This window comes from Cylas formicarius, unplaced genomic scaffold, assembly GCF_029955315.1.
Source record: "Cylas formicarius isolate icCylForm1 unplaced genomic scaffold, icCylForm1.1 PGA_scaffold_7__23_contigs__length_41026272, whole genome shotgun sequence".
In the NCBI taxonomy this organism is placed as follows: domain Eukaryota; kingdom Metazoa; phylum Arthropoda; class Insecta; order Coleoptera; family Brentidae; genus Cylas; species Cylas formicarius.
This window is the reverse complement of record NW_026844352.1, coordinates 12828323-12844378: the sequence shown is the minus strand read 5'-3', so window position 1 is coordinate 12844378 and position 16056 is coordinate 12828323. Positions and strand designations below refer to the sequence as shown.

The 16056-nt window shown below is 34.3% G+C and overlaps 2 protein-coding genes across 6 annotated transcripts in view; one reads left to right on the top strand and one right to left on the bottom strand.

The window, feature by feature from the left end:
• The window catches only part of LOC132705747 (protein kinase C and casein kinase substrate in neurons protein 1), a 39779-nt gene extending 29390 nt beyond the window's left edge, over positions 1-10389 (top strand). For 4 of the 5 annotated variants that reach the window (XM_060676613.1, XM_060676610.1, XM_060676612.1 and 1 more), the window contains 6 exons: positions 1448-1674; positions 2693-2813; positions 2919-3023; positions 6256-6398; positions 6470-6624; positions 9347-10389. In XM_060676613.1, the coding sequence (XP_060532596.1) occupies positions 1448-1674; positions 2693-2813; positions 2919-3023; positions 6256-6398; positions 6470-6624; positions 9347-9456 (861 nt within the window). In that variant the 3' untranslated portion in view covers positions 9457-10389. The remainder of the gene's footprint in view (positions 1-1447; positions 1675-2692; positions 2814-2918; positions 3024-6255; positions 6399-6469; positions 6625-9346) is intronic. The other variant, XM_060676614.1, reaches the window with a different exon arrangement.
• Positions 10390-11380: 991 nt separating this feature from the next.
• On the bottom strand, positions 11381-15789 carry LOC132704834 (V-type proton ATPase catalytic subunit A). The gene is made up of 10 exons (XM_060675108.1): positions 15656-15789; positions 15116-15204; positions 14950-15062; positions 14666-14893; positions 14471-14608; positions 14268-14419; positions 14093-14217; positions 13587-14035; positions 13372-13533; positions 11381-12363 (listed from the first exon to the last, which is right to left on the bottom strand). Exons 2-10 carry the CDS (start codon positions 15189-15191, stop codon positions 11962-11964), a joined length of 1845 nt encoding a protein of 614 aa, XP_060531091.1. The 5' UTR covers positions 15192-15204; positions 15656-15789; the 3' UTR covers positions 11381-11961.
• Between the last annotated feature and the right edge of the window lie 267 nt (positions 15790-16056).

The following is a 16056-nucleotide window of genomic DNA, read 5'->3' as shown; positions in this document are numbered from 1 at the left end:
AATTTTTAATAATCGAGGAAGCAGAAAAGTCGACCGACTCTTTTTAGGTTATCTTTAATGGTTGGTACTTAGCAACTCTCAGCAATTTCTCATCAAAAAGTTAAGAATCATCCACATTCCCATTCACTACAAGGCAGTATCTTGAATCTACTCTAGGTGGAAGCACATTGTCTAAATTAACCAAAATTTTTGCTGCCCACATGTCACTCTACCTGTTATGCTATTCGAGGTGTAAATTCTCATTTTTATATAAACCTCATAAAATTTTGATTGAATTTTACTTACAGGTAAGCTCGTTTGATCTATTAATTTTGCTGTTCTCTAAATTTTCCTCAAGTTCACCACAAGTTCTTTCTATGAGATTGTTATGTTTATATGGTAGTCCATAATCATATAAAAAACCTAGCCTTAAATAGACATGCAAAATCATTTTTCCTCATTCTTGTTCTCGACTTTGTGGAAGCACCACATGTAATATTTAATCAGATTGTATAATACACCTTTAGGAAATAAGGAACATTTATTTTGCACGTCTATTATAGGCTAGGTTTCTTTGATATAATTATGGACTGTCATATAAACATAAGGGTCTATTCTAAGTGAAGTTCAATCTAAATTTTATGGATTATATTTTTGGAATATTTCAATCACCCCACCTCACTCCCATTCCCATAACTAACAAAATTTGCTTTAAAAGGCTTATTATATAAGGCTGATGATTCACACCTCGCATAGCATAGCAAAGTGACATATGCATAGGGAAATTTTGGCTACTTCATATATTGTGCTTCCGCCTAGAGTAGAATCCTTGTGGAGATTTTAGACTGAATATCAGTTCACAACTTCAGATAAAATTTGATGATTTTTGATATTCGTGAAAACTGTGGTATTATTTTTTATCTTAGCAATGAAAATATTTATAACAATTTGCCGGAACAGTCCGAACATTTGCCAAACTGTTAATTGATGGAGTAACAGACTAGCGGTTTGAAACCCGGTTCGGACCAACCGGTAAAGACCAACTGCGCACACTCCACACGTCCCCGAAACAAGTTTCAAACTAATGTGAAAATAAACCTAAAGTCAAACACTGAAAATACTTAAAAAAAAACGTTTCCAAACAAACAGAAACAACAATTAATAAAAACAACGAAATCTTGGAAAGCTTATAATATCGCTGTCTGTTGCCAATACTGAACCAGCTAAATGTAAGTACGAAAGTATATTTTTGGCATCTTTAGCAGGTACCTGACTCGACAATGTGGGAAAAAAACGAACAATGAATAATAACCGTTCACTGTAGTGTTAAAATGGACCTAAATTACCATGTATATTTTGAGTGGCATTTAACATCTTGAACCTGATATAGCTTTTCAATAAACTTATTTTTTTTATTGACAATAAAAAACTATTTTCCACCCTTATCTTATATTGTTCCCAAATTTAGGTAAAAAAAATGCAAGATAGGGTTCAAAAATCCAAAGAGGAAGTACAGAAGTGCAAGGAGAAGTATGAGCTGGCTCTACAGGAAATCAACCAATATAATCCCAAGTATATGGAGGACATGACTGTCGTTTTCGATAAATGTCAAGAAATGGAAGCTCAAAGGTTAAACTTTATAAAGGCGACATTATTCGACATTCACAAGTATCTTAATATATCTCAGGATCCAATGTGAGTATGAAAAGTACTTAAAATAAAATTCTACTAACACCTATATACGTACGAAGTGCCTCATTTCGACATTAATTTACCTGCAGTTATTGTAAATTGTGCTTCAAAATCTTATTAGATATTAATTGAGTTGTTCAAAGCAAAAGGGGTATAATAACTCATTTATTGATTCCACTACTCCGCAAACTCATGAGTATTATTGTGACCGTATCTCCATAAACTGTATGCTTAAAAAATAAAATAAAATCTAAAACGACCCTCATAATAAACCCGTCTTAATTATCAAGGACTGCGCCCATGCATTAGCGCAGTCACTTTGTTTCATTTTTAATCTTTACTTATCAACAAGCTTCTTTCCGAAATTCCGGAAGACTTTGTTTTTTAAATCATTTGATATCCTCTCTAATTAATTATATGCATATCTATATATATTATAATTTCTCTGAGGACAGTAGGATTTCTACTCACATAGATTGACAATGACAAATCTTCCCTGTTTTGTCCGCGCGGAAACGGATTTTGGCCGCAGCTAGCACAGTAAGAAGTCGCAAAAAATTACTCAAGACGGGATCAAAACATTTTTGATTACTTAACTGACCCTACGTCGCTTTTGATCTTCCTTCCGGAGGAGCCGGCCCGTGCTGCGTCCTCTGTGCCTCGGGTGGTGAGGAAATTTGTTGATCACCACGCGTATGACCAGATGCGTTCAACGGCACTTTTTGAACCACACGATGAGAGCGACCGGTTTAGCGCTTGATCGTGATTTTTAGTGGATCATTCGCCTAAGGGCGCCGGCGGGTATAGATGGCCAGTTAAGCTCAAGACTTTAATACCGCGAAGAAAGGAAGAAGAATAACTTATTGGTGCTGTACTCGCGGCCAATAAATAAGTTATAGGTTTATATATATAAATTCATAAAAACCCGAAAAAATAATAAAATGAAAACTAGACATTTACAATATGTCCATAATGCTTTAAATAACAAACTACAAATGCACGGTTCTCTAAATTGTTTCAGGCTCAATCAAATATACGAAGAATTGTATCACACCATCAACAACGCGGATTATGAGAAAGATTTGAAGTGGTGGTCTAACAATCACGGCGTTAACATGGCGATGAATTGGCCCCAGTTTGAGGTAATTAATCGGCATTAATTTCTCGCGCATGTCTATTTTGATTTTATTTCGAATTTCTGTTGTTGATTTTTTTGTTTTTCGTTTTGGTTTGTCGCATGAAATTAGGATTACACGGAAGAGTTCCGGGACATCCACAAGGGCAAATCGAAGGACTCGGCACCTACCGGAATAACTCTTATACATCAGCGACCTGTTGGTGAAGACTTGCATGTATGCTTAACAGAATTTTTTATTATGTTAAATTTGATGCTATTTTTAAAACGCCTCACTCAATGTGAGAAACTTTGCACCGAAACGGAACGGAACAATTGGCAATACATACAGTAGCAAACATTTTCTCAATTCATTAGTGCCTTCTGCACTAGTGAATCAAAATCAATCAAATAATATAATATTTTCTAACAATAGAAACGCAAGTAAAAATCTATAAATATTTTGACAGAATTTACAATAAACAAAAATTAAATGTAGAAAATGTAATATATACGCAATGTAAATTAACGGTATACAAAAATTGGCGCTAATAATCTGGATTTTATATACAGGGTTATTTTTTATATTTGCGTACTCAACTTCAGGGGTTAAAGGAAGTCGCTGAGAAAAACTTTTAATACGAAAGTTGCATAATGTTCGCAGTATTACCTTTTAGATTTTATCTTTAGACATATGATCATTGGTTAGGCAGACATGACACAATTCAGTGGCGGGCTAATTAGCCCGGATTTAAAACCTCTTGATATTTTCCTATTGGGGTTTTTAAAAAACCGTGTATACAATGACATACCTCAAAATATATAACTGCTGAGCCAAAAAATTGAATAAGAAATATTCATGCTCAATAGAGATCATCCAGACTTAATTTTAAATGTGATTGATCATAGAATGAGAGATAATATTTTTTAGTATTATTGGTTAATTAATACTTTCTTTCTTTCGTCATAACAGAAAATATATAGAGTGTTCCATGTAAAAATCAAAAAACTGCTTCTCAACTTTGCGATGCGCATTTGTTTTCTTTTACAAGTCTAAAGGATAATATGGCAAAAATTATACAACTTTTGTATTAAAATTTTCCTCAATGACCTCCGGACGAGAGTAATTACAAGAAACCAGAATGACAGTAATATTAATTCATAATTAAATAGAATGCGGGATATTAATACACATTAAAAAGAATAAGCACAAAACCAGAATCAGATCTGTAAATTTGTAAAGAAACACGCAGCACTATATTTCACTACATCAGAGAGAGGGAGGGGGTAAATTCTTATAATAAATAATAATGAGTTTTTTTACTTTTAAACTTATAAAATGAAAGTTGGTTATTTCCTACTGAAATCAAGTGAAAAAGTTGTTTTACACCATTAAAGAATGTATTTTATTCACTAACAATTTTATTATACCTATTGCAAATATACGGATTGGAATCATTCCCTTGAGTGGAATAATCGCCACTAAATTTTTTCTAATCAGTCTGTTTATAAACAAACTTGAGAGTTGCATGCATGCATTTAAATTTAGTTGATTTCACGAGTTTGTAATTTAAATATAATTTTTAATATACAGTAAACTGCTAAAATGTGGAACATTTAAAAACCAGGTATTGCATTTCAAGAAAAAAGCTAGCACATGCCCATCATAATTTTTTCTCACGTATTTTCTAAAGAAAAACAGAAAACATAGAGGGTGGGTGAAAAAGTAAATCTATTTTCGAACTCTGTGTCAAATTTCACGTATAATTCATGTAGCATAACCTTATACCTATCTATCTACAATAAAAACAAATTATGAAATGAACAGATTAGTTATCTACTAGTAAATGGCGCATCTAAATGAAACCCAGAGAATTGAATGAAGAAGAGAAGAAAACTCCAGAAGAAGTTTGCACTAACAGAAAGACTAAGATCCACAGTGCCTAAAATTAAGAGATAATTTATAGAAGCAGGGCATGTAAATGAAAACACAAGATTAAACATTAAACAAGTTGAGGAAAGTAGCCTCAAATAATCATGTTAGCCAAGGAACAGCTTTCCGTGTATTAAAAGAACAAAAGCATTGTCCATACAAGAATTACATTACCATAGGAGCTGAACGAAGATGAATCCTGACCGCAAACTATAGTTCTGTGAAACTAGGATGGAAACATGCAACTTAAATCCACTTTTTTATAGTCAGATGGTGTTTGGAGTATTCTTAATCCACGATGGATGAGAGAAAATCATACACAACATCCACAAAGCAATAAATGTTTGGGCAGGGATTTTGAATAACAAAATTATTGAACCTTATTTCTTCCATCAAAATTTTCTGGAGCCCCATACAATTTCTTCAAAATCACTTAATTCCCATTCTTGCTTCTTTCCCAAAGCCGAATCAGTCTGATGTGCCTAGTAGACAGATTTAGTTTCAATAGGATGGTGCTCCTCGAGTAGTAGAAGGGAATCAGTAGATTGACCTGCAATATATCCAGATATTATTCCACTGATTTTTTTCTTCTGGGGATATGTAAAATCAAAAGTGCATAAGAATAAACCCCAAGTTTGGATGAATTAAAATTTAAAATTGGATACGAAATAAGGCAAATATCCTGAGTAATGTTTGGCATTTTCGACACCTAATAGAATAGCTTCTTTGATGTGCCCCGGTTCTAAAAATTTTCTCTCGATTTAATTGACTGTGGATCTTGTAATGGATCTTTTTGGATATTTTGCCTTAAACCATATCAAATATAAACAAACATCCAATAAAAATTAAACTCTCAATTCTTTGAGTTTCATTTAGATGCGCCATCTTCATTTTCTTTACTGATAGCAATGTAATTGTGACATGTTAAGAACTTTACTGCTTTACTACTTACCTGTTCATTTCAAAATTAAATTTCTGTTTTTTATTTTTTTTGCTCATAAAAATTTAGGAAATGGATTAAAAGAATAGTGTTCCATTTAAAAAGCTTTTTGATCCGCCCTGTACATTTTCTGTTTACTGTAAAAATGCGCAAGAAGAAATGATGACGGACGTGTGCGAGCTTTTTGTTTTTAAATCCCATACCTGTTTTTTAAATGAATTTGTTCAGTATTTTAGCCATCCACTATATGGCATATTTGTATTTTTTTTAGACAAGTGTTATTCAGATCGTTGGGTTTAATTTAAATAGTTTTTTTTAATGTTACTTGGATACCCGTTTCAGTTTGGAAAAATAACACAATACAAGTCTTTTGCCGTCTCTTGTGCCCCTTGTTAAAGAATTTCATTTCGAAAATCTAATCATAACTGAGGAGCTATTTGTGATTTTGCATAATCTTTATTATATTTCTCTGAATAATTCCTGATTAACGCCAAGCTGCCGTACTGAGGATGTGAACAAAGCTTTCCGTTTTCTGTGTAAAAGTAAAAAAAAAGTTAAACTAAAGTAACAGTTCAACAGGTTTTTTTCACGTTTTAGGATTACTCGATCAATCAAAAATCGTCAAAATCCAAAGCGGCGGCAGCTAAACCAAATAACACCCCCGTTCACGTTCCACCCGAATCGCCGCAACCCGCTGTAGAAAAGATCGAGAGCCCGTCGAATCGAATATCGACAATAACGTAAGTTGTTACTTGAAGTCGAAAGTTTGTATCTCAATGAGGCGGACACTGCAGAGAAGTATTCGTTTTAGAAACGGATCGTCAAACAAAGCCAACGACTCAAATCCGTTTGAAGAAGAAGACTGGGAAAATGACGCTTTGGTAGATAACGGTGAGCCCGGAATACCTGTCAAGGCCCTTTACGATTACGAAGGGGCAGAAAATGACGAACTTAGCTTTAAAGCTGGTATGTTTCATTTACATTTCATATTTCTAAAAAAATCCTTATAAGGAGCGGAAAAATGCAAAGGAAAAACCCCAATATATGCGCATTTGAACAAAAAATGCAAATATGCATTTTTATTAAATGAAAAATTATAAAGAAATCCTCTAATTGATTTACATATACCATGGACCTATTTGAATAAATATAAATGCAACAAAAAAAAAGCATAATCAAAGTTAGTTACATATATTGATACATACTTACAAAACATAAAACCTAAAACATGAAAATCTTGCAAAATATTATTGGCTATTATAAAAATTTTTGTTAATAAAATTAACAATGTAACAATGCCATTGATACATTAAGATAATACAACTTTTCACAGCATTCAATTCGGAAATTTGACGAACTATTCGTAATCTTGTGGCATTACATTTTAAATATGATTTCTGGCATATGACCGCCACGGCTGGCGCGGATGTAGTCCAATCTGGACGTCCAATTTTCGATGTTGTCTTCGTAGACCAATGACTTTACATAGCCCCACAGAAAGTAGTCTAGCGGTGTCAAATCACAATCTTGGAGGCCAATTCACAGGTCCAAAACGTGAAATTAGGCGGTCAACAAATGTGTCTTTCAATAAATCGATTGTCGCACGAGCTGTGTGACATGTTGCGAAGTACGGACCAATGAATCCACCAGCCCATAAAGCGCACCAAACAGTCAATTTTTCTAGATGTAACGGGGTTTCAACATATACTTGACCATTAGCTTCGCTTCAAATGCGGCAGTTTTGTTTGTTGACGTAGCCATTCAACCAGAAGTGCGCTTCATCGCTAAACAAAATTCGCTTATGAAAATCGGGGACAACGGCAATCTCGTTTTGGGCCCATTCGACAAGCGTGGTTCAAGCGTGAGTCTATTCATGATGAATTGCCAAACCAAACTGAGAATAAATCAATTGACGGCTGTTAAATCGGTCGCCATCTTGAACAGTAATGCCAACTTAAAGTTCTATACATCGAAAAAAAACACCCATTACAAATCCAGCCCTCTTTCGAAATTAGTAAAATTGCATATAAAAACTTTTGAAATCTTTTTTAGGATTCTGAAGCTTGTGTTATTCTATTACTGACATACATTTTTTTTACCTACTTCTTTTTAAATGTCATATGCAGTTGGCTTGTAAATGGCACAATACTGTCTTTATGTACAGTTAACTCATCTGGATGTTTAATTTACAATATTAGTCAAAATTGCCCAATGAATGCCATACATAAGTCCTTATTGAACGGGGCTTGTTCGTGGCTTTTTGGTTTTACTTTAAGATAATGTTATATTATCTGCTGGGTGGTTTCTCCTCGTTTCAATTTTCGCCTTTTGAGCTGGTGTTTTACTGATTTGACGTGCCGATACACAATAAATTTTTTAAATCTGCATTGATCTGTAAAATTCAAAATAAAATATTTGAGTAGAAAACTTTTGTAAGTACATTGAAATTGTTAACGTTAGTCACCAATAATTTGCTTGAATAAATAATTGATAAAAGCCAAAATTTCTTATTATACTAAAAAACACATATTCTGGTAAAAAACAAACCATATAAGGCAAAAGCATTTAACTTTTGATAAATTTTATTTAACAAGTTCTGCATTTTATATTTGATAAATAACAAAAAAAAACGTCACAAGTTGTTTTACCTTAATTGGTAATTTATTATTGACGCCGAGCAATACTAACGTAATTATTTGGTATATATCTAAAACCCAAAAAAAGTGTGAAAATAACATAACATAACTTCTGCAGTGATTTATACAAAACGCACATGTTCATGGCAAAAAATAGACAAGAAAAAATTGCTAAATAATAAAACAAAAATTAAATAATGGATTTATTATTATTATTATGGAATTATATGAAATCCCTGTTTAGCGCTGATTTGCTAAATCTAGCCCCTGTAGTGAAAAATTCTAGTTGCTAGTTGGTTAATATGTGCAAGCGACCGAAAGCCCTACTTAAAACAACTTAAATCATTAGATACGAAATTAAAAAGCGGGGCAAGCTATGCTGGGTCTGCTCGATTTGACCAATATAACATAAAGAATCACAATTACACAATAGACCTTCAGAGGAACAGGAACTGAACAATTCAATATGCTCATACGCGGTCATTTGAAATATAATTTTTAACCAATAACACTTATGGCGACTGACAGTTCGGCGCATATAGCTATTAGATAATGTAGATATAGAGATCTGTTCATATTTTGAGAAAATAGTCATTGGTTATAAGCGACCTTTTCTAAATTCTTAGTCAGAGTTGCTTCATAGGTTTCTGTATTATTGGCTTAGACAGGGTCTCTATATCTCTAGTATCTATATGGAATGTGTCCATGTTTAGTTAAATGTTCTAGGAAAATGTGTTAAGTGCGTGGAGATCGCTTTTTAGCAAGAAATGGTACAAAGTGCAGGTTAGTGTATGAAATTTATAGGCATGTGCGGAAAATATTCCTTTCTCTACGAAAGTTTTGGCAGTTTTCCGGCAACCTTTTCTCCACACACTTAAATCGTTTTTCGCTGGACATTTTGAGTTCCAATGTCAGATCCAAACTGACAACCGTCCAATTGACGAAGTGTCAGCGGTCATCTTGGTTAAAGGTGACCTGGTCTGGCGAGATCTGAATTGACCATGCATGTCCATATTAGTATGAACAGAAGAGAGAGATTAATTAATTTGTAGGTGACGTGTTTGAAAAGTTGGAAGATGAAGATGAGCAAGGCTGGTGTAAAGGCAGAAAAGACGGCCGAGTCGGATTGTACCCAGCCAACTACGTTGAAGTGGTTCAGTAATAAAAAGTCTATTTTTGTTGATTTTATTAACCAGCGATCCAGGTTTGTTAGTTATTCGGATACAACTGGTAAAGTTTATCCCGTTATTTATTATTAATTATTTTAAATGTATTTAAATGCATTTTCATTTTGCTAATTTAAAATTAGAAATGTCTTTGAGAGCCGTCGATCCGTACGCGTGTGATTGCGAAATTTTGTACAAATGTAAAGTTTAATTTATAGTATATAATATATTCGAAAGTATTCCCATGGTAATATGTAATGAAGCTAACATTGATACGTATAAAAATTAAACGATAGGCCTGTTACCTAGCTTAGAGAATTATGTTAACAATCTTAGAGATCTTAAGTTTGGGTCGGTGCAAATGATTTAACCGATTCCTTTATCAACGGCCGATGCACATAAAAATGCAATAAAGGAAACGCAATAACTCTCGCCATCGAAGATATTGAATCGTTTTCTATTGGAATTTATTATTTACTTGGTTAAATTATTTGTATAATCTTCACAGAATGTTTTTACATAACTTACCGAATTGTTTTATTCTAAATTTTGTATTATAAGAAACGTTTGGATTTGTTGAAAAACGGTACTGATACTATGATAGTTTCAAATGTAGTTTTAAAAATGTGTCAAACTAGATTTAAAGCAATTGCTCAACCAAAAATAGGGTTCAAATTTGGAAATTTGTTGTTTATAAGTCCATTTTTTTTTTTTTTTTTTTTTTAAGTGGAGACGCTTTCCTACAGATTTGGTTGTCAGTTATCTAATCGGATTACATATATTTCTAATAGCGCAACGAACGCCTCAATCTTAATAATTCGTTAACTAGAAATATATATTTCTAAATATTTGTTATGTAGAAACCATTCTTATCAGAAAAGGAGCAACTGTATATAAATCGGTACTAATAAAGTATTATTTTAAGAGAGTTTATGTTTTAATTTACAATAACTTGACCTAAATGTTTCCATGGACTAAAATTTAGTTGTGATTTCGATAGATCATACCAGATTAGGCACAGGAAAGGCACATCTTTGCTTTAACCAATGATTTGTGTATGAAGTTGTTAAGGGGGTGACGTCACTTGGGAACCACCATGATTCTTAGCATAGCATCTGCATTCTCATTTATTACTTTTATTTATTGTTTTTGTTCAATAACTTGTATGTTTTCTGATAATTTTCTTTCTGTATATTAGTAAATTGGGGCCTATGGGATTTTTGTCCAGAATTGAATTATCTGTGCATGCTAATGGACTTCACACACTACAGTGCACAGCTTTACCCATTTTTTTGTAAACACATTTAAGTCGTTTTTTCTTCGAAGATTTAATGGCATCTTGGTCAAATTTCGAAAAAAAAACATAACCAAAAATTTCACAGCCAAGGCTGTCAACGACAATCTTGGACGTGAAGGTATTTTTGGTTGAAAGCGCTACTATGTAATACATCTTATCATACAAAGGTTAAAAATGCGCCAATTTATTTAAATATTTATTGTATACCTATGTTAATTTTATCTAGTAGCTAATATGGTCCCCTTTTTTAAAAGTATTATTTAAACAAAGTACATTACAATAGTATTTGTAGTATCTCAGGACAACGAACGTATCTTTGTACTTGAAGTCGTAAGGTCTCCGAATAAGTTCATTTAAAGCAATTACGTCACATATATTTAAAATACAAGTAGTTCAGTTGGTTTAACTTGCTTAAAGGTTTCCAACATGGTGTGACAATATATATGCAAGTTAAAATGGGTGAATCTGATAAATACTTACTGGTTAGTGAGTTTCAGATTAAATTATTCATTTAGTCAAGAATTATAGTGTCATTGAATGAAATACGATTTTTTCTGCCATATTTCAAATTTTAGCAGAACGCCTCTTACAAATGAGAGATTCTTGAAAACAAAGGAACAAAATAAACATGGAACAAATTTTTATTTCGTTCAAAATGGAACAATAAATTGCACTACACTTACCGATCTAAATTACGATTATGTTAGTGGGCGTCACGTTTTACATTTTGGAAACTGTACAATGACTTTACATAGTATGTAGTTAGTACGAAATTGATTATACAATAGCGTTTGAAATAAAAGAAAAATAAAAAGGACATCGAGAGATGTTTTTGAGTAATAATACTGGAATAAACTTATTAATGCACCTTTTTAAAACATCGAAACGAACCATAATAGTGTGTACTTAAAAGTAATTGGAATGAAGGGAATAGTAGTACATTTACCCTCACCTTACTACAACATTTACAAATATAACAAAATCTATGTGGACTAAGTCTTCGTTTATTGTTAAGTCCCTAACCAAATGCGACTACAAACCATAATCACACAGAGACTGTTTCACTATTAACAACTAATTATTGTACAGTAATATCGACCTAGCTCTTATTACACTCAACAATTGATAAAGAATCTGAATCGGTGAGGATATATTTTTTTATAAAAGGCCATCGTCTAAAAACAGCTTTATGCATTTACCCAGTTTAATCCTCCAAGTTTCTGAACGCTTGCTGGATATCTTCGTACAATTGATCAAAGTCTGCCTTGATTTTCGCCTCACCATCCTTGACGGGATCTTTGAATTTCATACTGCTCAACTGGTAAAGGATATTGCTCATGGAATCTCTGATCACCGACCAGGTGATCTTGTTTTCAGACTGCGACGTGCTTTCGACGGCGTGCCTCGCCATATCGTACAGACCGATCATGTTCTTAAGCATTCCCACGGTTTTGTAGAAGGGACAGAATCTATCGTAAGATGAATAGGAATTTTGCTGTAGGAAATCTTCTTTTAGCAGTTTCGCAACTTCCAGGGTGATTTTATCAGCTTCGGCCAGCGACGCTTTACCCACCAACTGCACTATTTCTGACAAATCTTCTTCTTCCTGAAAAAGAAGAATTTGTGATTAGATTATTGATCTGCGATGGGTTTAATGAGTAAATCTTCAAGCGTCCACTGTTAAATATATTCATAATACACTTCCTCAATATTTATAAACAAATTAAGACCTCAATAAATTATTATAAATGACCGTTACCAAAAATTAAATTAGGTTTGCACGCTATTACTAAGAATTTACTACTCCTACTTTGAACTAAATCAGCTAGCAATTTGAACCCAAATGCAGAGACGTCCCTGTCATTTACCAGGTGAACTTTGGAAAATTGACTTTTAAAGAAAGTTCACCTATCCTTTGATATATTACAATGTGTTGAAAAAATATCTAAAAAGCTCTTAAAAGTTCCTATTATGAAAAATTATTACCACGGCATAAATGTGTTCTTTTCACAACATTTACCACAAGCCAGGGCCGTATTTAAGATGTTAGTCGACAAGAACTGTGCCGTGCGGACTGTGATATTTTAAGAGTAGGGAAATTTTCTATGATCAATTTGTTATATTAAGGTAGGTAGGTCGATTTCAAGTTGAATTTCCTCATTAGATAGGTTGACCTCCTATATTAAAAATACTTCAGAAAGCTTAAACTGATTTCCACTTTAAGGGTTTAACAGAACGACTCTAAAGTATTTTCCTGGGAAAGCAATACAAAATCTTTTGTAGATAATTTATTTATAATGGACGATTTTGAATGCAAGAAGTACCGAAGTACAGATTTGGGACGTTATTGTGGAATTGCGAATCTATTTATTGAGGGTTGAAAAAAAAAAACCCAAGCGTGGTAGGCCTGCGGTTAAACCGTCATGAAAATTTACCAAAGTTAAAACCGGATTATGTCGTAAAAATGATAGATCCTTTGAAGAACTCTAATTCAAAACTTTGAGTGTAAAATTATAAACCTAGATGATAAAATGGCACCTGACATAATTCATTGCAAATATTTTACTATTTTATGTAAGGGAACAAGAAATAACCATGTGTAATTCCTACATACTTGCAAAATTTCTTTGGCTTTGGTTCTGAGCGGGACGAATTCGGGAAAGTTCTTATCATAGAAGTCGTCAAGCGCTCTCATGTACTTCGAATAGGAGATCAGCCAATTGACAGACGGAAAGTGCTTACGCTGCGCCAGTTTTTTATCCAAACCCCAAAACACCTACAATCCCAAATAGTAAAGTAGCGTTAAAAAATATATATTCCGAAACTAACCTGCACAATACCCAAAGTAGCAGAGGTGACAGGATCTGAGAAATCGCCACCAGGTGGCGATACGGCACCTACAATGGAAACTGATCCCTCACGGTCAGGGTTACCCAAACACTTGACGCGACCAGCTCGCTCGTAGAAGGAGGCCAAACGAGCGCCCAAGTAGGCGGGATAACCTGAATCGGCTGGCATTTCAGCCAGACGACCTGAGATTTCTCTCAAGGCCTCGGCCCAACGCGAAGTTGAATCAGCCATCATTGACACATTGTAGCCCATGTCTCTGAAGTACTCGGACAGGGTAATTCCAGTGTAGATGGAAGCTTCGCGAGCAGCTACAGGCATGTTGGAAGTATTCGCTACCAAGGCGGTACGTTTCATAATAGATTCAGTTAACCCCTCAATTTCCACAGTTAACTCCGGGAAATCACGAAGTACTTCAGACATTTCATTTCCTGGAAAAAAAAAAGAAAAATTAAATTTGTGAACCCATATGTTGCAACAAAAAATACCTCTTTCCCCACATCCTACATAAACAATTACATCAGAGTTTGAATACTTGGAAAGTGCTTGAGAAATTACAGTTTTGCCACAACCGAAAGCTCCGGGAATAGCAGTTGTACCACCCTGAACACAACTGAAAATAAATGATTAACAGATAATTCATGAAATTGAATTAAAACTTACGGGAAAAGTGAATCGAGAACGCGCTGGCCGGTGAGTAGTGGATGATTGGCAGGCAGCTTTTCGCTCACCGGCCGAGGTTGACGTACAGGCCAGACTTGCAACATTGTATACTTTGTGCGCTCTCCATCGAATTCGGTTTCCAAAACGACATCCTAAAAATGAAAAGTCACCAACAGATCCAAAATGAGACCTCTATTTTTTACATCAATTGTGTAATTGCCGGGTTCAGCAACAAAAGTTACAGTACCCTTAGCCCTCGGGGGTAGAATGATTTTGTGTTTCACCAGTGTGTTTTCATGAACCAAACCATAAATATCACCGCCAGTTAAATGTGCTCCCAACTAAAATGTTTCCAAATATTAACCATAAACTTTTAATAGTGGTGAATGAGTTCTCACCTTTATGCTCACTGGCTGAAACTCCCATTGGGCTGTTCTTGAAAGAGCAGGTACATTTACACCCTTGGGAATATAGATACTTTGAGTCATTTCGTTAATATCTTTTAATGGACGCTGAATACCATCAAAAATAGAACCCATGATGCCTGGGCCCAACTCAACTGACAATGGTTTTCCTGTTCTTAGCACAGGGTCACCTACAGTTACCCCCGATGTTTCTTCATATACCTGTAAGCCGTGAAGATTTTTGGCATTTCTGATACAATAAAGTAATAAGACCTTACCTGAATAGTTGCCATATCACCTTCCAATCGGATAATTTCTCCTACTAATTCATGGTATCCCACCCTTACCAATTCGTACATAGCAGAGCCTCCCATTTTTTCAGCCGTAACGACTAAAAATCGACATTTATAGAGTGTTTGAACAAGAACTGCACCCATATTTTACCTGGTCCAGAAACCATGTGAACGTATCCATATTCACTCTCGCGTTCTTCGTCACCTACTTTTGCTAATTTCGACATAATGGCTGATTGTCTAAAAAAATACAATCCTTTTCAATATTCAGAAAACCAAAGTTTTGCTGGTCGAAACTAAAGTCACGTGAATATCAAAATTCTAATTTGGATCACCATCACTGATAAGCGCCCAAGTCAGCTGACTTCAGTTGCCACTGGCACGAGATGCAAAAGTTCCTAACGCTTATTTGAAATTGTGATACTAACTAAACGAACTGGACTACGCCTTGTTAAGCTAATGTGAAGTAAAACAGTATTATGATAGTTTTTAAACTAGGCAGTCAAAGGCCCTACAATCCCTCTGCACACTGAATCAATTAGACCCAAAAAACCTACTTCAAACTATTAAAACATTCAATACCCGTCGTTTAGAGAGAAAAATCAATATTATGTTGTCTGTCTTAGAGTAAATATTGTAGCGTGGTATTTTTTTCTAAAATGGAAACCATTAACCCCAATTACAAACTTACATGTTCCTTCAGTCACCTCACACGCCAAACTCAAATAGATGCCTGGAAATTTTATCAGAATTTAGGGAAATTTATCACAAGACAATCAGCTGACTGACAATTCACAATTATTCAGTTGACCTTTTCCATTCATGGGCAATGAAAAGAAAGTGGTCGTCCCAAAGATTTTATAATCCATGGAAATACCATGGATTACAGATTGTGAATCAAAGCGGAGTAGCAAAGCGCAACAAATTAGTCAAACGGAAAGAAAAGTAACCAACTACTTGTCGCTGTTGTTCGCTGAGTTATTTCTGGATTTTATACTGTTTTCTTTTCTATATCCGTAAGCTCATGGGATTTGACTGCGGCTAAACCACGGTTATCTGTACTGATTAAGTTAAATACCTACCGCTCTAAAC

Coding starts and splice junctions, on each gene's coding strand:
- LOC132704834 (XM_060675108.1), bottom strand. CDS start 15,191: ATGTCGAAATTAGCAAAAGTAGGTGACGAAGAACGCGAGAGTGAATAT. Junction 15,063..15,115: donor TCACATGGTTTCTGGACCAG/GTAAAATATGGG, acceptor GTCGATTTTTAG/TCGTTACGGCTGAAAAAATG. Junction 12,364..13,371: donor AAGCCAAAGAAATTTTGCAA/GTATGTAGGAAT, acceptor CTTCTTTTTCAG/GAAGAAGAAGATTTGTCAGA.